The following is a 24,748-nucleotide window of genomic DNA, read 5'->3' as shown; positions in this document are numbered from 1 at the left end:
TGAATTTCAATTTCGTCCTAGGGTAAAATTCCAAGCGCGCTCCACATATTAATGATCCCTTCCTATAAAGGTGAAGGAAAATTTTTGATAAAACTATTTTCTTTCTTTTTCTCTTTCAAATAATAAAACGTAAAAACAAATTCCATCAAAAACATAACTTGTTAAAAAACCAGTCTCACAACTTACGAGTAATTCTTTTACCGTAAAAAGTTGTGAAATCCGAGTAGTACCAAGTCGGTTAATTTATTCAGTCCCTACTTAAGGGACCTGTCTTCAATTATTTCGTAATTAGCTAACTTAATAACATCTTATGAGACCATTTCCAATATTTAAAATCTTTTATGTTTTAAATATATAGATTGACCTGGCAATCGAACCAAGATAATAAATCGTAATTAAATTGAATTCACACAAAAGGAATGCAGTCAAAGCCGCACGCAAAACGTAGTCTCCACACAACGTGTGTATTTGTGTACGTGATAACGTTGCTCAAATATGCGGAAACACGCACAGATTAGGAATAGAGCAAACATCGCTAATAGACTTTTAAACAATGTGACGTAACGCCCTCGGTTTGTGTGTTTTGGTGAAGGCTTCGGCGTTGGGCGAATTGCGTATAATATATCATCTACAATATAGATTTAAGAAAATATGTACTAACCAAATCTATGGTAGTACATATTTTCTTGTTTGTAGATTGTAGTAATTGTGGTGGAAACGCCGCCATATCATTTGTTAAAGGTACACATTAATTAGGCGGCCATACCACATTATAAAAATAAAAACACCTGACTGCTTAAAAACATAGCCTAATTCAGTCCCACAATTTAGAGCAATCCAACGATACCTAATATGCTAAATCCATCAAGTCGTTTGGGCTGCAAGTATACTTGAAAATGAGACCATATGTCGCTCGATAAACATTAATGTCCGTAGTAGTATTTAGATAACACATCATCAACAACCCATTACTGTCCCACTGCTGGGCACGGGTCTCCTCTCAGAATGAGAAGGATTTAGGCCATAGTCCACCGCGCTGGCCAAGTGCGTATTGTTAAACTTCATATACCTTTGAGATTTTTTTTTAATAAATCTCTCAGGTATGTAGGTTTCCTCACGATGTTTTCCTTCACCGTTTAGCAAGTGATAACTAATTTCTAATACGAATGTATATAAGGATAATTAACGTAGTTTTACTTTAATAACACATCTTTAAGTAAAACTACGTTATGTTAGACATACATAAAAAGGCCGACCTATTTTTTTATCTACGCTATTTGGATTAAACTGGGCCTTAGACTTTAGAAAACCCTTTGTTTTGCTAACGGATAAATTAAGGCCTCTAATTGAAAATTCCCCGAGTGCCACTCCAACCGGTCCCGTGCCCTTTGAATCCAGCGGTTTCCAGCATTTCTTGTTCGTAACAGATAAACAAATTTGCATTTACTATTTAGATGGCCTCCATTAGATTTATCTATATACGACTATTCAGTAGACCTCCATTCAATGCATTTATTCTAACACTTGTAGTGCCCGCGGCTTCGCCCGCATTTTAAGAAAATGACATGAAAAAATAACATGACACAATTAACTGAAAATGTGTACCTTCATTGGAAGAACGGTGGCGGCATCTGTCGAAAATTTGTCGTACCAACTCAGAAACCTTTGTGAGCTCATGCAACAACTTTGCTAAAGATCATCACATGACCAAATGCATTGTTACGTTATGTAAGTTAGTTTACGATTCTATAAAGGACATACAGACAAACATTCGTATATAGATGTAGTATAAATGTATTCATCTATAGAAATAAATAAATTTGAACCGTCTGCCAGTAATTTCAAAATAATTGCATCGATATTCTAAGCACGTATGATTATTTGCGTAATAGCTAAATATTGAATCCCTTTGTAGTTTCGAGCGTGCAGAAGATTGAATATATTAGAACATATATTAGAATATGAAAATAATTATCATAGATATGTGATATATTTTATAGACCGCAACCCCAGTTCAAGAAAACTGCCATTTACTAAACGTAGCCAATGGAATATGTAAAGATTTTTTACATACGAGGATTTTATTAACATATTCTTTTATTTTACGGAGTCGCTTTTTTAATTAGGTATCTATATATATTTTTTCAGTCTGTACAATACGATTGACGTATACGTAAAATATTTTAACCCAAATACTGTTGTTAGATGGAATCGCAGTTCAATCGTTGTATCCTAAATACCTGAATCTGTTATCTAACAGAGGTAGTCGGTACACAGCCCACGACGCGGCCGATGAGTTATCTCATCGCGGTATCTCATCGGCATATCTCATCGTATTATCTCATCTTTGTTTGCTGCAAGTAACGGATCGACATTGACATATTTGCCTATTTTAAATCGGTTTCGCATACTAGCAGAATCCGTCGTGCTTTGTCCTGTCTGCGTTTAGTAATTTACCTCTATATAAAAATAAATGGTTTCTATATGATCTAAAAAATAGTGCACGAAAGTAGTTTTAGTCTCCGTGCTAAAAAGCCGATGTATACCAACTTTCTTAACAGTAATAAGGGCGGTATAAAACTTGATGTGTTGCAATTCCGTCCAAGGATGAGTCACAGCAATGTAGATGACGTAAACATCTCCTAAAAATCACTTAGATTTGTCAACTTTAATCATGATTAATAAAACAACGTTGGGGCTGTTACATCTCAAACATATTCATATCAAATCTTTAAATATACTAAGTTAACTGAACAGTATCTTAAGGAAAACGTCATTAAAAATCTAGTCTTACGTACCCAAGGTACCATAAAGTTCTGTACAATATAGCTACAACTTCACGTCTAGTTTGTGCTCAATCTGTCAGTCATGAGCTTTTTATGTCCTTGGCTAAAACTTTAAAAAATTGCTACGGTATTAAAGTTAGAAATTAATACTCTATATGAATATAAGGTATACTTGACACATAACGTAACGTACACCTACGGTACACCTATTTACGTACGGTACACCTATTTCTACCTAATAACAGCAGTGTTAGGCACCGCTATGTTCCGTTTTGAAGGGTGTGGTAAGGGAGACAGACTTATCCGAGACGTTCCAGCTTAGTCCTCAGGGGTAGCGGCGCATCTGTGGCCGACCTCTGGTAGGAATATCTAATTCTATCTGGGGTTGATTACAGATGTCCATGGGTGGCAGTAGCCACTTACCATCAGGTGGACTGATTGCTCGTCTGCTACTCCTACATTATAAAAAAAAACTTCGGTTCATTTATGTAAAAACTCATGTAAATAAGCTTAAGATCAAGTATAAACTGAACATATGGTAGAATTTCGAATTTTATATTTATGTAAATATCTAGATGATAATAAATATTTCCCACTGTGCAATATTATCGCGAACGATCACCATGACCCGTAAACCTCTCTTTGATGATTCGCCGACTTGATTATATTTAGCTTTATCAGTTTGTCAGTCTGTTTGGAAAATGAAAGTAAATTTACTTATTTATTATTGTCGTTTCGAATTTAATATGTAGTACCTCGCTTTGGTGCTGTTGATGACACTTTGTCAGATTTGTTTTTTTTTTAATACACGATAGGCAAGCGAACAGACAAGTAAGCAAAGGATGCAAGAGCTTTCCTTCAAAACCTGTAAATGTTTACAGGTGACTGTGCTTGGTGTCTACTTCTCATTAGGTATCTCGTTTGTTTTATCGTTAGATACTCGTATATTTATATTAATGCAGGGATAATAAAATGAAATTATATATATAATTCTCGTGTCACAATGTTAGTTACCGTACTCCTCCGAAACGGCTTTACCGATTTTCACCAAATTTTATATGCATATTCAGTAGGTCTGAGAATCGGCTACTATCTATTTTTCATACCCCTAAGTGATAAGGGTTGTTCACCTTTAACATTTTTTTTATTTATATGGCAACACAACGTTTGCCAGGTCAGCTAATATGCTTATATCAATAACCTGCTTATTTCACATTTATCAATATTATATCATTTTGACTCCTTTTGCATAAGGAATATCGTGAATATCCATAAAGCTTATCGTTTCTTAAAGTCATGAATGAATTTAAATTTAGACACAAGATATTATAATCCGGAAAAGGTATGATAAAAAGATTGTTTTAAATAATATAAATCTACTACCTTATCTACTGTATATTCTGCTGTTCTTAATAACTGATTTGTATATAAATATTATAGCTTCCTCATTTAACGATCTATCAAACCAATAACTTTCGAAGAGGTATAAAGGACGAGATTTTCCTTCCACACAAACAAACACACGTCCCGTTTCACACATTCATACAGGGATCACATTCTGTGTCACACACTCGACTAATAAGGGTGGAAAGGGTGGGTCCTCGTGTTGTTTCGCGGTGCGAGCACGGTCAAGTGCACTCAAACGAAAACTCTTACATACGTAAGCGTGTGTGTTGCCTATAATACCTACATGTGTAAAGTTTACGCGGCGTTTTTGTAGAGTTTGATAATTTGTTACGGGAAGTGGAATAATTAAGGAAGATTTTATTAAAGCGCTTAGATGCGATTACACTACAGATTGATCGGATATTAATCGACAGATGCCCCTTCCTGAACGCCCCTAAGCCCAATATTCGCCTCATCGTACCCAGTTGGATCCCCCTGTTGGATGCGGATCATAATTGTTATTAATGATTGTATTGCATTCAATTGTAAAATAAACACCATATTCTTCTATAGTAGCGAGAATTACATAAAAATAGGTTAAGCTCTTTCTATGATTAGCATGTGGACAGACAACATTTAAAAATGGGTTTCATGTAAAAGTTATATTATCGTCTAAATAATTATGTAATATACTGAGATTTTATACACTCAACTGTTTTTTACGGCAGGGATACTCATACTTAAATGTGTCTGTGTGTCACATGTGTGTGTAAGAGAGAGACACACCAAACGTTTCGCCTTAGATCTCAAAGGTAGCAACGCATCTTAACGCCCAATTAGGAATAGGGTATGGATAGGAATGCAATCCTGCTTGGATCTATGCATCAGATGGGCTGTATGCTACTCCAATTATTACGTAACCAACAACAAAACGTGACTATGCAAGCATACATGATCATCATACATCGTATATAAATATCGGCCATCATGCTAATGTCAAATGCATGCATGATCGCATGCATACATGCAAGCGGATGATGCAAGCCGATATTAAAACATCGATATTCATACGGCGGTGATATCTCGTCACCGTGCTATTGCAATGCATGTTATTATGATTTGCGCTCGTGTTATGTTTATGTATTATGGTGTTATTTATCCATAGATAAATGAATAAAATAGACTCCTATTTTTTACATGAATAAAATAAATTAACTTCAGTGATTCCACTACGACGCTTACTGATTCAATAATTTTAAAGGCAGAAACTTTTGCGGTTCGATTTCAGAGGCACCATGCCGTCCCTATTTCTGTGCGAGCTATGTTTTGGTTGGTGGGTGTGGGAGGGGAGACATTTATCCGAGGTGAAATTTAATGAGCATCACGAATTTAATGATGCAATAATTTTAGCCGAATCATCTTCATCATCAACCAATTACTGTCCCACTGCAGTGCACGGGTCTCCTCTCATAATGAAAAGGATTAGGCCATAGTTCACCGCGCTGGCCAAGTCTGTATTTGTAGACTTCACATACATTTTAGGTTTTTTTATGAATCTCTTAGGTGTGCAGGTGATAATTAATTTCTAATATGCACGTAACTGAAAAATCAGAGGTGAGTGCCTGGGATTTGAACCTCAGACCCCTCGATCGAGAGGCCGAGTTTCTTAACCACTAGGCTATCACTGCTACCTATAACTAAATAAAACATTACAAATGGAAATATAACAATACATTTTAAGAAAATTTATTTTTTCATTTCATCAGAGTATCCATCACGAGTGGTAGTTTTTTATTTTTTATACGTTTCAATTTGAATTAACAAACAAAAGATCCAATCAATTCGAATCGTGTAACTGCACAAATACAACTTTAGGTACAAATGTATCTATACACATTAATGAAATTGAAGAGTGTATTTGTGATTTCAAAATAACTAAAGTTTTTTTTTATTATTATTATTTTGCATGATACTAAAACGTAAATATTCTTCTTTTAAAATGTATTGTTGGTAATTTTTTTCGGGCTAATATTTCTATCGGATAAAGCGCTTTTAGATAAAACTTACACTCAATAATAGAAAAATTTCCAGGCAGTAACTTGAGCCACTTTTTACCCTGAAAGTTAAAAAAATGAAAAATGTGGCATGGTAAGGTGTCGAAGACAATTGTGTGTCAATACCAAAAGAAGATATAGGTACAACAGACCCAATAAGGGTTTTTTTTTATTTTAATAACTTTCAGAAATTAAACATAACAGAACGTTTACCGCTAAACTTGTCAGTTAAATCGAAGCACGCGCGATTGCGATCTACCTCACCGATTGAGGCGTGTTCCTCTGACGATAGAAATTGTCTCATCGCTGGCGAGGGACAAGTAACGAGTAAAACGCCATCAATGGAAGGTAGTACGAAATGGATCTGTCTAGTTTTTATCTAGAAAAATAACGAGTTCTTTAAACTTTTACGGCCTTACAAATAAAAATATACTTATACCATGGTTATGCTATGAATAGTTATATTTAGCATAAATTATGCATAAGAAAATTTAATTTTCTAACAAATAAACTCGGCATAACATCGTCATAACTATACCCAATTTACGTATAACTGCACGAAACGGCAACGTCGCATTTCACAAAAAAAGTAGACAATTGTTTATGGATAATTATTATGTCAATTGTATCACCAAAGATTACAGTTGACGTTTTTAATGTCATTTGAACATATTTATTATTTTCTCAAGTTCAAATATTCAAATTATTCACATCGTATATTTTCATAAATATTGAAAAGTTTATTGTAAAACATAATAATAGTTTTAAAAGGTCAATCAACTGGGAAAAAGAAGAAAAGGTAAATTAATATTGATATCGGTTATTCATGGGATATTCGTTTACCTTTAATAACCAAATTAAAGGTATTAAATTATTGAAATTGATAAAATTTATACTATTAAGTATGTTTAGGAAATACAACTTACTTGATTGCGGCCCCAGTACCTCAAAACTATCAATATTTGTAAAATGGAAGATAAGCCACCTCCACGCCTATCCACTCCTAGAGAATCACCAAATAAGTGGTCCAAAAACATGACACCTTCCTTGGAAAATCGATATTTTATACGAAATTCTGCATCATTGAATAATTCAAAAGGATTTTCTCTTTTTTTATAAGTTTTTGTCCTTCTTACAATATGTAAATTGTTTATTACATAATTAACTTCCTCTACTTCTTCTACAGCTCTTACTCCCATCATAATGCTTTCAATTTAATTAAACAAACAATTTTTATAAAAAAATGGAGCGATGTTATATTATAGAATGTCAAAGATTTTATGTTATACGGAACTTAAACAAGGGTGAGGGATTGTATCACTCTTGTATGGACGGTTATACAGACGATATACTATGTATAAGCTATTACAAGTTTATTTGTAGGAATTTCGCTTATTCTCCATTTATGCTTAACATAACATTTTATGACACGTTTATTTGTAAGGCTGTTAAAGTTTAATAACCGGTCTCGGGAAAACTGTGTCATTCAATAAATATTAGAAAAAAAACTTTAATTACAAAATTAATGACAGCATATGCGACATAAACATGAATATTTTGTTTACAGGAAAAACGATATTCTTTAAAGAGACTCTTTTTTCTTCTGATAAACACCATAATACCACGTTACATAATTTACCCAGTTTATTGCATTATAGCTTATTCTTGTTGGATATTGAGATTTTTTGTAAACCAAAAATAGAATGCTGTAGAAAAACTCTGTTTTGAATTTAGAAAATGTGTCATCGGAATTCTTGCTGTAGCTTTCACACAGAACGGTCGCGAAGCACTGAATATACTGTTAAACTCTGCTATTTCCTAGTTTTCTTTCATTTCTTTCATCATTTGCTTCGTTTGCATATTTTCATCGCGTATAGCTCACCCGATGTCGGTGGAACAATCAAGTCGTGACGGGGGCGTGACGATGCATACATTACGATAAATTTATACACCACCGCTCAATATAAATGGTAAATAGCACCTGGACCATCACGTTTACTACGAAATTCTCGACGCGAATGGGGACGCGTTAATTCATACACCTTTACAATTAATTAGTCTGATGCTGAGTTGTAAAGTTGAATTATGCTTTAGTTGCAATTCGTTCTAATATGTTATATCTCACGGAATGATGGTCTATGTAATGTAATGATGGATTAAGATCTAAAGTTTATTATGTAGGTACTGCACAGCGCGAAATCTTAATAGTGCACGTGGCTTTTTGATCACATTAAAATTCTTGGAAGGATGGATAGTAAGTTGTCATTGTAAGCGTCTTTTAACACATAACAGGACTAAACTTGAATGCCTTATGTGAATATACCCTTCAAACCAGCTCAAATACAACAGCGCTTAACATAACACAAAAATAGGTGTAGCGGTGGCACTTCTGGAATTGAACCACGAAGAGTTCTACCACCTTGAACATGGTATAACCACAAAGATGGCATGTAGTTCGACCATGTTGTTACCAGCAATGTTAAAAGTTGGCGTGTTCGGGCTCGAAGGGTGTGATAAGGAAGACGAGTACGAAGTCCTTTGCGCACATTAGGCCGGCCATCACGAGCAGCTTGAAGCAGCCAGTATCGAATGCTTCAAGCTGCGACTGCATAGTGAACTTCAGACTTATATGTACGTACATACACGAACCGCTCGTGCAGTTGCAACTGCTTGAGGCGTTTGACAGCACGGTGATTTTTCATCATGCGGTCAAGCAGCCGCCAGCCATACACTGACTGCTCGAGCTGTCGACTGCTCTCGCGCAGTCCGTTTCTTCACGTTTAATTTTTTCTTTGAGTATATTACACAATTCGTCTAAAGATGAGATTGACATTCTAAAATAATTAAAAAACTTTTCTTCGTCATGTCTTCATTTCAAAAACAAGTGATTAAATTCTCTATTATAGTTTCGTGTTTCCAATATTGGATGAACCCACAATTTTCTATTTTTACGCCGCCTTCGTCGTCGTATGAGCAAAAGCAGCAGAAGTGCTTCTTCTTCAAAATCCATGATGCTACTGATTTTTTGAAATTGAATTCCTCGAGCAGTTAGCTTAACCGCTCAAGGAGTTATCAATAGCAGCTTCAAGCTGTTGACTCTGACTGCAAGAGCGGTCCGTGTATGTTGATAACGGGGTAACTGCTCGAGCAGTCCATGTATGGCCAGCCTTAGTCTCTCTGTCATACAACATCCATCCAACCAAAAGTAATATATTATGAACCTGACACAATTTCACGTAGCTGCGTCGGTTAAATCTGTATCGTATTTTCCGGATTAAACTAAGATGGAGTTTCTCTCTGGTGATGTTTATCTTTGTTGTTGTCATCTCATCCATTATGCAGTGACAAATAGCGACGGAGTGGATGAATAAACATTGCTGGTTTGAGAACTATTTCAACGTGTTTGGGGAAATTTTCGTATACAATTTAATTACAGTGTTATTTGTTAAGGAATTGGAATATCCGCTCTTATTAAATCTACTATAAAATTAACTTTATGTAAAAAAGCTTATTATAATGTTAATCAGTACTTAAATGATAAATCCGCATGGTATGACAACTCCAGCTCCAACATCAATAATTAATTAATAATAATATGTATAATAATTATATGTACCACTATGTAGAATTGTATATTATTTACCCTTTAAAAGATGCAACGTATGGAGTTTCTTGCGCCGCTTCTTCTCCACAGCGAAATACCTTCCGAAGCGGTGGTAGTTTGTTGACTTTCAAAAAGTATTCTATATGAATCAATTTTGAATAAATGAGATTTGAATTTTTAATTTTGAAACCATCAATGTTTGCCTACCAAAGATCGATATTTGAAAATGTTTGCCCTCTGGAAGTTGTCTAATTTCTATGTATTGTAAGAAAAAAATGGAATGAAAGGCTATATTTATTGGTTAGGTATAACAATGCAACATAATATTTAAGTACTAAACGAGCATACAGTTTAGCTGATCGTAAATGGGTACTGCCGCCCATAGGCAACGATTATTAAACCCATATATGTAAGATAAGATTCCGTCCAATCTGAGGACAGCCACAGATGCCATGCCACCCTGAGGACTAATTTGGAGCACCTCGGAAAAGTATGACGCCCTTACTGCGTTATTCAAACCAAAACATAACAGCGCCTAACACTGTTATTAGGCAGAAATAGATAAACTTACAATTCTACAATAAAGTAAAAAAAGAAACCTCATTTCAAACGAGACTACTGAAAAACAAACCACGTCTACACCGAGACTATGAAATAGACAAACAAAACGGCCCCTTAGTTAACTGGCCAAAAAATTGAGTTACGCTATCCTATTAAAACTTTTACTACTTTTTCACCGAAATAAGAATGAACGTACCGGCTTCCAAGTAATTGTTTTTTGGCAGCGTCGCTTGGAATACTCGACCGAATGACATAATTGAAAATCATGTGGGACGGTCGATTTATTTTTTTTTGTCTTAAAGATGTCTTATTGACCCATAAACGTGGTAGTCGGCGGTCGGTTGTAGAGGTGGGTTGATCTGGGATTTATAGGTAAATCCTCAATCTGGTACCTCTCATAATGGTTCTAAGGGTGTGGAAGGAGAGAAACATTACATTACAACTTTATACTTCAATGATGGTAAGTCACCTGTGTCCGATTTATATGAGAACTCCAAATTAAGTGGACTGTTTGCTTGATTCTTACAAAAAACATCTAAATTACTATAATTGTTATTAAAAACAAAAACCTGACTGCTTAAAATATAGTCGATGTTACTCCCATAATAAAGACGACAGTGACAAATCATATGTTAAAATCCGTTTAATCATGCGAAAAATTTTTACATGCATACGCTAGAAAAAAATAACCCTCCACAGTCTAGTAAAAAAAAACCATACAAGTCCTTAAAAAATGCTCGTTGTCTAGCGATATCGTTATTTCAAAAATTAAGAGAGAGAGAGAGAGAGAAATTACCGCTAATTAATACGTAACTATAGACTTGGCGACATAATAAAACTGTCAAACAAGACCAAGTTGGTAGTGCATCGGAAAATAGTTGGATTTCACGCCATTGGCGGCGCTTTCTAGCGGTGTACACTTTTTATGTACGGGTTCTATTCTGAATAAGACATCGACGGCTTTTATTGGTAACGGATTAAAGGTACTTAGGTTTTAATTACTTTTTTTGGATGATGATCAACTGCATTAATTTCTTGTAAAGGCTACAGAGATGAAACAGGAGAAATAAATAATTTGATGTTTATTTGACTTAACAGTGCAGTTGTTAGACAGAAATAGATGCGGCGGTGGTGCCTCGGAGTCTGACCCCAAAGGATTTTGTCATCTTCAAAATACAAAGTTGACGATTGAATTGGGATTGATAGTAAAACTCTTTTTATGTTTGTGTGTCTTTTTATGTTTATATGAGATTGAACGGAAATAATTATGCACAAAGTGTTACCGGCGTAGCTTTCAGTAATGAACCTATTAATTAACTTAATTAATATTGATTATCTAGGTCAATAGCAAAATTATCAACGTCGACTATCGCTATCAAAGAAGTATTTGAACCTTTAATAAACTATTTAATGATGTAGCTACGACTTAAATATAATTATAGTATAGTATCATTATATTTATTTATGAAATATCATGTCCATATTGATCAAACGTATTGTTAAAGTCTTATCTTATATACAAATTAATACATCCGTCACCTTTTAAAGTTTACTGCTTCTATACCTACTCTATTCCTGCAGAATTATTATTACACCAAAACAATCAGATCAAAAATTATAAAAGAATCCTTATGTGTAAATATAACATCGAATTTAATAATTCTCTTTGTCCACAGTCAATGATCCAGCTAAAAGAACGGAAGGAGATGGACGAGGCGTTCAAGAAGGCACAGAAGCCGTGGGCGAAGTTCCTGCAAAAGGTGGAGCGCACGAGGCTGGAGTACCACACCGCGTGCAAGCAGGAGAGGACAGCGCAGAACCAAGAGAAGAACGCCAATGGTGACAGCTCGTTAAGTCCTGATCAGGTGAGTGGAACTTTTAATGTACCTACAATGTATTTTTGGATACACAAACATGTTACAATAACTGTGGATTAGTCGATACTTGGGGACTCAAAAGATGAAAAGATCTTTTTTACCCATAGGTACATTATACATTTCATCATTATGAAAGTCTGTTTTTACGCACGAATTTCCTTTACGAATGTTATTTGCGTCCTGAATACCTAAAATGAAATTGCTATAAACAATCTTAAATATTTAGTATACCCATTATTGTAGGGTGTTACAGCGTAATTGATTACCGATAAAGGCCAAAAACTTATGACACATGTGAGGGATTATATTGCACTTGTATGTGGTAGAACCCTTTGTGGTTCGACTCCGGCGGCACCACCGCCACACCTATTTCTACCTAATAACAGCAGTGTTAAGCGCTGCTGTGTTCCGGTTTGAAGGGTGTGGTAAGGGAGACAGACTTTTCCGAGGCGTTCCAGCTTAGTCCTCAGGGGTAGCGGCGCATCTGTGGCCGACCTCAGGTAGGAATATCTAATCCTATTACAGATGTCCATGGGCGGCAGTAGCCACTTACCATCATGTGGACTGCATGCTCGTCTGCTACTCTTATATTATAAAAAAAAATGCAGTAGTAAATAATTACGATTTGCGGGTTAGATATAGGTTTAGGTCATGCAGCACAGGAAATGACAAAAATAACAATTACCTATATATGTATGACTTGGATAATGGTAATAATGATTATGTTATGATGATAATTTTGATACAACAGTGAAAATATTTAACCTACCTACAGAAGTAACAAATTGTTACCTTCAATGATAAGCATCTGTTAAAGATTATCATATTTGATAAAGTCTACAGATGCTATCATTTTATCATAATGATTAACTTTGTTGATATTGGCTCATTAGAATAGATAGGCTTTTACTAGCAATTATTATAAGAACAAAAACACAACTGCTTAAAAATATAGTGGTTACTCGCGCAATTTAGACGAATCCATCGACAACTCATATGTCAAAATGCGTTTTACTATTTGAACTATAGGGTATGTCAAAGAATGAGTACATACATACTACGCACATACATACATATTAAATACATGCATGTTAAAAACTTAACGCTCCGCAGTCAGGTAAAATATCTATAAGATGTATAGAATTATTTACTGGGATCAATATCGTTGATTTTTGACTTCTTTTTTAATCCCAATACAACATTTGCCTGTAACTTTCCTCAAATTGAATGGATTTCCATTCGTCTAATTTTCCACTGAAATAGTAAAAGTTCCATTCGATAAATCACTAAGATGTTCTCACTATTTATATTTACTGGATTCGTTAACGTTGCGATCTGTACGATTTTTCAATTCAAATAAACTACTCAGCGGCTTTTCTTTGATGAACTGGATTCCTTTTCATCTAGTTTTCCAATAAACTAATAGTAGTTTCCAACTTTACCCATCGATTCGAAATGTTACTTGGTTTATTATTGACGTGGCCCACTTCCAAGTATGTTTGTGGTTCAAAGAAATATATAATCACATATGTGTAGAACGTGTTATAATGAATTTTTGATGTGAAAGCGATCGGTCACACATAGATTTAGGTCGTATGGAATCATTAATGGCTTAAAGTCTTCATTTATTTATAGTACACACCTTAATAGTGTTTTACTGGCTAGCTGAATAGAATTGAGTATCTATACGATGTTACTTATGAAGTTATACTTATATTGGGCTTTGCTAAAAATGATTTGATTTTTTTGCTAGAAATTGATGATGAAATGTAAAAAACATTTAATCGTAGAGGAAACGATAAGATAAAATAGGAAACGATACGTTACGAAATCAATAATATTTTTTGTTTAATAGTTTCACTTCTTGCGTTATGTGCACGTAAGTACACACATGCTTTATTTTTTATTTCAATTAATTGGCATGTGTTTGATTACCTAAGCAAAGAAAATATATTATTCACGCAGGGTTTAACGTCCACGCATTTGCATATACATACTATTTTTATATTAAAATTCCTATTTAAAATAGTGTAATATCATTGCGTATGCGAATTAATGAATGCAAATATAAAGAGAAAATTATAAAAAGTTACAGTGAACAGATTTCAAGGAAAAAGAAAGAAAATATTACTTCAAGTGATTATCTTTAAATAAACATTTCATTGAATTATTCTTTGTATAATTTACTATAGTTTTTATCCGACTTCAAAAGAAGACGGTTAATAAACCTTTTATTTTTATTTCATGTAATTTATAAGAATCGCTAATTTGTTAGTTATTACAACTTTATTATTATAACATTATAAACGAAAACATGTATACAAGGAAAGGATGTATTTTTGAAAGGTGGGAGTGAATAATCTAGGGATGCGCTTGTTAGGCTACTCACAAGTGTACGATTCTGGTTTTCATCTAAATGTGTACTGTAGTGAATACAACTTTGAATGAACCGTACGAAGCTTTCACGATACGAGCTTTCCTTAGTGATATGATATTTGAAAACTATTCTGCAACTGTTGCTGTGCTCTGTAGTGCTCTCTCCGCTGTCTTCTATAAATAAATAATATAAACATGATATATACCTATGAAATGCAGTCCAAACTCCTGCAATCCAAACAACACCTATTAGAAATATTTCGTGTGAAATTAAGTGTCGGTTTTCGCCTGCCCTTTAAACCAGAACTCAGCCACCAGCCACTGTTATAAGTCAGCTACAGTGCCACTAAGGGTCCTAATACCTTTAAATACCATTGTAAAGAACCCTCAGGACCTATAGTAACGTAATAACGTCTTTCTTCACCTTTAAAGGGAGTAGGTAATACCTTTTTATATAGGTGCGAAGACTTCAATAATTCCTAGGAAACATTCGTAAATTATTCCAACTGAACCACATGCCTCGCCGTCGTACGACCGTGGATAATGTATTATTCACTAGGTCTTGAAGGTGCACGTGTGGTGTTATACCACCATCGATCCACGAGGTCTTTGACCAGCATATTTTCTATCTGTGATCGAATTGGATCAATAGTCCTCTATTTAAAATAATCTTTGAAGAACCGCTTGCTTTATTGACGATTCGCCTGGCGGAGCGGTCACCGTACCGGTCTGACGCGCAGAGGATTCCGGATTCGATTCCCGGCCAGACATGTCTAAATGTTTAATTTAGATTTCTGTTCTGGGTCTGGGTGTTTGTGTAGTTGTATATGTATGTGTATAGCACACACAGTACATGAATTTCAATTTGGGGATGTGAAACTAGAAAGCTTCTTTATTAATTAATCAGATAATCAAATAACTTTTACCATATGATTTCATTTCATTTGATATACAATACAACAATATTTAAATTGTATTGTATTATAAAAGTCCAACTTCAATTGTAAAGTCTTACGTATTTGAGATGATAAGAGATAAGATACATTGATGTATCGGGAACACTTATCGGATATCTTATGGCTTGTGAGTACATTCAAGGATAAAATATTTATCGGTACTAATAGGGTTCCGTACTTCTTGTTACAATACTAGTGTATAATGTTTATGGTAGTACCGTAGTACGGAACCCCTTGTGTAGGTACGAGTTCGACTCGTACTTGGCCGATTATGAATTTTATAGCGATTATAAATAGCAAAACATATATTAAGTAGCCATCCCGGCCTATCGATTACTGCCATATAATCAAAATCCAAATAAATTTTAATAAGTCAGATTCTATTTTTATGATAATGACTAAAGTTATACTCAATTTCTAAACATTCAAAATAAATATCATCTAACACCGTTGCACTCGACTGTACCGAGATAACCGCGCGCACTACTGACACAGCTGCGTATCGATTAGGTTAGGTACAACTTTATCTATATCTAGAAGTGCGCTATCGCCGAGTTTCTTGGGGATCATGTGTCGGGCGACACGTGACTGTCGTGACACAGGTGTCGTGGATTACAATTGATGTGGAGCCTTGTTGAAACAATCGCTTTATTTTTATATATCCTTAGATTTGTCATTGGATACAATTGAAAAGCTTCTCTACAGTGTAATGTAAGAGACATTATCCAAGGCATTATAGCTTAGTTCTCAGAGGTAGCGGGGCATTTGTGGGCGAGTTCAGGTAGCAATCTCTTCTTATGTAGGATTCCTTACAGGTCCATGGGCGGCCGTAGCCACTTACCATCAGGTGGACTGCATGTTTGTCTGCTAGTTTTATATGTAAAAAAGAAAACATTTTTTATCCTAAAATTAAGAGTACATTTAGAAGTATTTGTAAATGTACTCTTAATTTGAAGTACATTAGCACAAGTACATTAGTTTGAGGGTTACTACTAGCGCGAGTCAACACCACAGCACACATTTATTTCTGTAAACATGTTGTGTTTTAGAATTGAGTGTATGTTAAGGGAAACTGCATATTGTTTTGGTCTTTATTTAACAAATTAATATTTAAATAAGCATGTACATTGTGCACTGTGAAGCTAAAGTAAACCAATAATAACGCTTCCTGCAATAATAATCAAAGAATAAGTACCAAAGACACCTAAAATAATCTGATGATACTGGGTAGATTAGCAAACCTAGTCCATGTTTTATTTATTGATTACTAGCTGACGCGGCAAACGTTGTGTTGCCATAAAAATAAAAAAATGTTAAGAGTGAACAACCCTTATCACTTAGGCGTATGAAAAATAGATAGTAGCCGATTTTCAGACCTCCTGAATATGCATATAAAATTAGGTGAAAATCGGTAAAGCCGTTTCGGAGGAGTACGACAACTAACATTGTGACACGAGAATTTTATATATAGGATTACGAGTGTACCACCAGGGATCGAACCTGAATGTTTCAAATTATCACAGACCGCGCAACATTTTTTTTATGAAAAATAAAAACTTAAAACAAAATATAAACGTCGTAGCTAAATTACAGCTTTACCGAATGAACTATTCCATAAAATATAGAGAACTTTCGAGAGCAAAAACTTCAAAGCACTCGAACGAGACAGGCAATTTGCCGGAGTTATAGCACAACAAAGAAAGTCAAAAGGAATTACTCCCGACAAACTTTAACTCGCGTAGCTTTTGAGCGAGCGGTTTTAATTTTAAAACTAGTCTCTAGCCGTAACTTAGGCTCTTGTAAAAGGAAAATAATTGGCCAAGTGCGACTCGATTCGTACACTGTGGGTTCCGTACTACCCAATTTTCATTTGTTTTTTTTTTATTTTTAGTATTTGTTATCATAGCAGCCATAAAAATAAATGCATAACTGTCCACCTATTACGGTTCAAGCGATAGTGCCCTATGACATACGGATGTCATAGGGCACTGTCCACTATCTGTCCGTCTGTCCGTACAGACTACAGGCGGACATATAGTGGAGGTTTATTAATAGGGTTCCGTTTTTACCCTTTGGATACGGAACCCTAAAACTATTTTACGTCGTTTAGTGGACGTATAAATTGAGTTGTTGTGTTATAATTTATTCAATTTAATTTTAGTACTTGTTATCATAATATCCATAAAAACAAATGCATTATGAAAATTTGAGCTAAACCTAATATGGTTCAAGCGATAGAGCTCTGTGACAGACGGACAGACAGCGGAGGCTTAGTAATAGGGTTCCGTTTTTACCTTTTTGGCACGGAACCCTAAAAACTATTTTGTTACGTCGTTTAGTTGGACGTGAAAATTGAGTTGTAGTGTTAGTAATTTACTCAATGTAGAACATTTTATGTCACAACATTTTATGTATCTACATCTGAAGTTCTGAATCGACAACGTTTTGGGGCCATCCGAAAGTTAATTCAACATCTAATAGGGGGGGGGGACGGTAGATCGGACGAATAGACGGATCTTTGGGGATCTTTGAATAGCAATAGGTTATATTAAACTTTGGACATATTGGAAATAATAAAATGATAGTGGTGTACAACCCTTTTTGCTTCGACTTCGTAAGACGCGGTGGTCTTATTCGGAGGAGTGGTGGACCGCTATTCCTGCTCTGTAACTGCAGTGTTAAGCGCTTATCCGAGACCTAAGTCTTTAGGGGTTAAGCATCTGTGACCGACCTCACTTAGGATAGTCTAATCCTATCTGTGGTTGATAACAGATGTCCATGAGCAGCAATAGCCACTTACCATCAGGTGGATTGCAAACGCGTTTACCACCTCTATATCAGTATGCGATATTATCTACAACTTCCACTACTTTCCGTTGGAAATCCCTTCAATATTATCGCACACCGCCAGTTGAAAGTAATTTTTTACACGCTTTTTATTAGCTTCACCTGTATGTTTGTATGTTTGTTTGTATGTTTGTAACCGACTTCTTTGGGCGCGATTTTGACCCACTTTAAACGGCCAGATTTCGTTCAAACTTTGTAGATTTATTGAGGACCGATGAAAATACACGATTTTAATAATTTTGTACCATTGTCCTTATCAATATCCTCAGGATTAACGATTTTCGAGGCGAGAGAAAGCGCCTTATGGAGCGTTCAGGCAAAGTTACTAGATTGATTTTTAGCTTTGGAAAATAATAATATTATTTCCCTATAACTCAAATGTACTGAAACATATGTATAATGCCATCTTGTAGAATGATTTTTAGGATTCCGTACTCAAAGGATAAAACGAAACCCTCCGCTGTCTGTTCTTGAGTCACAGGGCTTTATCTCTTAAACCGTAATAGATAGACACTTGATTTTTTTTTACAAACGATGCATGATGGTGGTCGCTATAACAACAAATACTAAAAATAATAAAATAAATATAGTTTAAAAAACTAAAAAACACGCTTTTATGTTAAAATCAACTAAAAAGCAAAAAATAATCTTCAATCTAGGAATCAATTAAGGAACAGTAAATAGTATAATTGTGGAAAAAGTGTGGGGCGCTTTTAGAACCTGATAAATGGAGCACCCCACGCTTTTTCCACAATGATACTATTTACTGTTCCTTAATTGATTCCTAGATTGAAGATTATTTTTTGCTTTTTAGTTGATTTTAACATAAAAGCGTGTTTTTTAGTTTTTTAAACTATGTATATTTTTATGAAAAAACTTTGTTTACCCGACGAATTTACAATGTACCTTTCTATTTCCGACGTGCGTATAACGAGAGTAATAAGCAATTTCCCCGCGTTTCTTGTAAGTTTTTCCGATCCCGATTTAGGGTATCGTAAATAACCACGTGTCTGGTTAACCGGCGAAAATAAACCACTCCACGCGGTGACGTCACTCGCCCACGGTTACTTGCGATTTCAGTGAGTGTCCGGGAATGTGAAGTCTTCATGACCCGTGTTTCCGTCGTGCAATTAATTTATTGTATGTTGTTATCACTATCATCATCATCATCATCATCATCATCATCATCATCATCAACCCATTAACGTCCCACTGCTGGGCACGGGTCTCCTCTCATAATGAGAAGGATTAGGCCATAGTCCACCGCGCTGGCCAAGTGCGTATTGGTAGACTTCACATACCTTTGAGTTTTTTTTTTAATCTCTCAGGTATGCAGGTTTCCTCACGATGTTTTCCTTCACTGTTTAGCAAGTGATAATTAATTTCTAATACGCACATAACTTTGAAAAATCAGAGGTGCCTGGGTGGTGTGCCTGGGATTTGAACCTCAGACCCCTCGATCGAGAGGACGAGTTTCTTAACCACTAGGCTATCACTGCCTTTTATATGTTATACGTGATAATATGTTATCACTAGGTTAAATGAAAATGAAGTGAGGCTGGGTCTCTTGCAATACAAAAAAAACCTTAGATCTCTATTACGCAGTCCCTTATTACTGTAATATTAGGTATATTACTCCAATAGTAGCGTCACTAAGAAGGTTTCATATTTGATGCTCTGTTTCCGATAAGGATCTCTTTTTCTACTTTTCCGTATATACCTATGATACGGAAAAGTTCAAAATATTGAAAAGTCCAAAATCCTTCAAAATGTTGAGTCCTTCTAGTATCGGTAACTCATAACCTTTAAGTCTTCATATTCACTTCACACACAACACATACATTCACGTAATCTTCACTGCATTGCATTCACTTAATCTTCAAATGTTCTAGTTTCATCGAATGCAACACACAGATGGAACAATCTATTAGTGGGTAATATTGAAAACTATCTCGTTTGATATCGCAACGTCGAGACATTACAGGCAATTTGCGGAGATTTGCGCGGGATACCTGCTATAAGTGTACGAGGAATGGTTTTGAAATTGATAGCATTGCTTGTATCTATGTGTATAAATAGTTTGTCTGTCTTCGATTTCGAGATAATTGACCTTTTGTACACTAACCTCATATGCTTTGCAAATTCTGAGGAGCGTGGTGGGATATGCACCAGGGGTACCCCAGTTGTGGGTGTAGACGTGTTCCCAGCAGTAGCATATAAAAGGGATTGCAGCCAAGCTCTTGTACGTGCATAGTATTAAAACGATAAAAATAAAGATAAACGATAAAACGATAATAATAAAGATTCTTTTATAAATTTCATTTGTCGGCTTAACTGATTTTGAAAAGATTTCCACACAGATATAGACTTTTAAAGGTACTAAGACTACTTAATACACCAATATGTATCTTACCCATTCGTCTCAAAATCATGTACTTATTCGTGGGTGAAACCACATGAAGAAGTAGTTCTGAATAACTGACGTTTATGTCTGTTTGTTATAATATTAGCATGAAACTTTATAGGCACGATCTGTCAGGCCTTTGTAAGTGGCGAATAGACGTGCAGGCCGACTGACATTAAGCTGTAGTAGAACACAATTTCATCACACCTTCAAAGTATTGTAAGGAATTAGTTACAACGGCTTTATTGTGACTTTTTAATAACTAATTGATGTATTTTAATAAGAGTTTGTCTCTGGTTCTCTTGGATTACTATACTACTTACAAATAAAAAATAATTATAATAGGTACTTTAAGTCTAAATCAGGTTGATTAGAGCATCATAGTGCCGCGATCGCATACGGTTTAAATTCCCGACTAAGTATATGTAATTTTAATTTCACTTTTCACTGTGACATTACGGGACATACACGTTTAAAATCAAAATTCCGATGTTCCTCGATCCACTTGTAAACAATGAACACACCGTTTATATTCGTTACATTGATTTGTTGTAGTGTTAAGAATTGTCATTAATTCTTATACAATAATATTGGACCTGAGCGGGATCCGGGCTGGATTACTGGTACAGAATAACAGAGGCGTGTGTGTGAAGACCCAAATAGAATCATTGACGGGATAAGGGTCCAAAGGACGTTTGAGATAACATCTTTCAAATTCATGTTTAATCATGCACATTACAATTTAGTTGTTATTTGCTTTATCCGTGTGGGATAACATCACGCGAAACACAAAACATGTATGTAACTATTGGCCAGAACCCTTAGTATGAGCTTTTACGTTTTTACAAAAACAGACTGTTTTGGTATTTGTTTACGTATTTGCCCATACATTTCATATCAGCGCCCCTAGCGGATTGTATCAGAACTGATTGGAAATAAATGAGAAACATGTAAACAAAAACAACAGTCATTTTTGCGAAAACGTAAAAATTAATATTAAGGGTACAGATCTCGCTCTAACTCAAATGGGACCACACGACAAACACCATCTTTAAAATATGTAAAGAATTCCAAATTGGTACATCCAGTAAAAAGTTATGAGTTAACACACATACAAATCAGTCGAATTGTTTCATATAAAAATCGGTTGATTGTTAAAAAAGCATTTTATTGTAATTAATACAGATATCCACAATTACTTCCACTGGCATAAAAAGTGGGTAACTTTATGCCAGTCCCACTCAGTTGCCATACAAATACCCATAAACGCGAGATCAATTATCCCACAACGGTCGCCGCGACTCTGACCTCAGAGGAGTTTCGCTTACATGGTAATGCTGTTTTCCCATGAACTGCCTACAAAAAATGTATACCATTCGATAGTATTGATCGAAAAACGTGCAGGTGAATTTAAGAATATGGTCGTTTCCAGTTTTTTTTGGGAAACGTTTGTGTAGCCGATATTTGGTGTTTACATATCAATATGGAAAACGGGTTTTCTTATATCGATATTTAAGCAACTGTCTGTTATCGATATCTACTTGGTCTATTCAAATGCAAGAATTTTGACACATATGGACAAATGAATGAAAGCAATCGTTTTGTCACATTAATTTTCAATCACTTTGCCTTTTTACTCACCTCAACGAGTGTTAAAAGTTGAACAAAGACGTAGCGAATACAGGACTGGCAACGGTTTTTATTTTGCGTATTTGATAATTTGGGTTTCCTACGTGTTTCTACCTGTTACCTATTATAACTGTTATGTGTAATTCATCTGAAGTATCGATATGGAACGATATATTCATGAAAACTGTTATAAATTGCGATATGGTTTATTGGAATGCCTGGGCAGTGTTGAGTTCTACTGGGCCTATACAAATCACTGTCAGGAGCCCTAACACGTATTACCAGTTTTGTTAACCGGTTAAATGGAGATTGCGAATGTCTTTTGTTCTGTGGAATGCATACTGATATTTTTAATTGCATCGTGCGAGGTTCGGTTACCATGATGTTCAACTTTGCAATCTGCTAATTGTATGGTGGAGTAGCGCCAATTAGCGGAGGCTTATGTCCAGCAGTGGACTTCAAAAGTCTGATGGATGGATGGGATGGACGGAATTGTATGTATTTTAGATGAAAAGTGATTGAAAGTTAATTGTGAAGAGGCTTTAAAAGGAGTTTCTAAGCCATGACATATTCTCAGTGTATAAATGGAACGCTTTCTACACTCATAGCATCACACTAGGGTATTTCCTGTGTATACCATGAATACACCTACCTACCTAGGCCCGGAACCTAAGTCTATGTTCATCATTTAGATATATTAGATAGTCTAACCGGGGATCGAACTCAAAACCCACAGCTTATCAGACGGTACGGTGACCGTTCCTCCACACAGCTAAAGTAAGACGAAGTCTTCCGTCTATAGTTAGTATTATTTTGTATTTTATAAATTAATACTAGTTTTACTTTGTCGTACGCTACAATGTTCTAATCGTACACAACCAAGTTCTAATCTCAAATGTCCTAATACTTCTCAATGTTACCGTTTTACGACACCCGCGCCAGCAGTTCATCTCTGTCCGATAAACGCGTCACGTTCGACACAATCGTACCGTCCGACATCCGTTATCGTACACGATATCGTATCACGGTATCACGACACTACGTGATTCATGACCGCGTGTAGTAAGGTAGAGTCCCTTGAGTGGCAATATGGTTAACAGTTGTGGCGGTTACGTAAAATAACTGAACGGTTACGTAATGATGTTTTTATGTGTTACCATGCTTGTATGATTTCATTAAATCTTTTAGTAGTGTTATTCGATATTTTATTCAAAACTCGATGTATACGATGAAATGAATGACAAAGAACTGCACTGGTAAATTTAAATATTTGCAGCGAGATATGTACAAGTAAATCTCAAATACTATTCGTGTTCAGTAAAAGGTATGGTATAAAACGGACACACTAAAATACTGATTAAAAATAGTACAATGATTCATTTTAGTATTCAACGTAGTAAAATTTATTTTGTTTCGATTTTCACTATCTAAAAAACATGGACATAACAATGTTTCCAAAAACCATATTTTCTATGAAACGATAATTAATTAATACAATTAATTTATGGACGTATCTTGAAACGATTCATTATTATGATAAACGTCTTATGTTAATTTGAGTGGCGGCCAAGGTCCGCCGGAGTCCGGTCAACGGCAGAAAGGACGCGCCAGGACCTTCGCATTACGCACAATGTCACCCTGACATTCGTACGTTGGCGACTCATACGTGTGCATGCTTCGTAAAAAGTTCAATGCGAACGTGTCAGTTTGTGTCAGATTTAAGAACTGATGATGATTTTTTTTTTAAATTTTAAGTTAAATACGGAATGATTAAGTAGATCCTTCCTCGTAGTGTATACTATTTCACATGATCTGATCTCTACATTTCTTTAGCCAATCTCTCTTCTTCTTTTGACGCGTTTGGGAGAAGTAATAAGATAATTTTAGCAAACCCGATAACTAAAATCGATACCATAAAGTTAGTAAATGTCAAAAAAGTAATTTTATTTAGTATGATATGAGATGATATAATACGATATGTACATACCAATAAATTTTAATATTTTTGTTTTGCAATAGACTCACTTCTAGTGCACATTAAGACTCGCACTCTTTTTTATTAAATACTTCAAATGGTTACAAATTACGTGCGTACTGCGTACATACTTGCTTTTTTGTATACAAATTACCCGTGATATTCGCAGATGTCCATTTATGCTCCCAGCAGATGTTCCCATACTGCCCTGTATGTGTCTATTCTTCCGAAACGGGCCGTCGATTTTGTCGCGGTCGAGCGAATCCCAAAGGCGATTGTGACTGTGAAGGACG

At 35.3% G+C, this 24,748-nt stretch overlaps 1 protein-coding gene across 6 annotated transcripts in view; it reads left to right on the top strand.

Moving 5' to 3' along the window:
* Window positions 1-24,748, top strand: part of Synd (protein kinase C and casein kinase substrate in neurons protein Synd) — a 152,576-nt gene that overhangs the window by 103,718 nt on the left and 24,110 nt on the right. For all 6 annotated transcript variants that reach the window (XM_073089558.1, XM_073089559.1, XM_073089560.1 and 3 more), the window contains one exon: window positions 12,068-12,256. In XM_073089558.1, coding sequence (XP_072945659.1) covers window positions 12,068-12,256 — 189 coding nt within the window. The remainder of the gene's footprint in view (window positions 1-12,067; window positions 12,257-24,748) is intronic.

Source organism: Epargyreus clarus, unplaced genomic scaffold (genome assembly GCF_041222505.1).
Source record: "Epargyreus clarus isolate Ecla_fem2 unplaced genomic scaffold, WU_Ecla_fem_2.2 ptg000029l, whole genome shotgun sequence".
Lineage (NCBI taxonomy): Eukaryota > Metazoa > Arthropoda > Insecta > Lepidoptera > Hesperiidae > Epargyreus > Epargyreus clarus.
The sequence above is the reverse complement of the archived record's forward strand: the minus strand, read 5'-3'. Positions and strand labels throughout refer to the sequence as shown.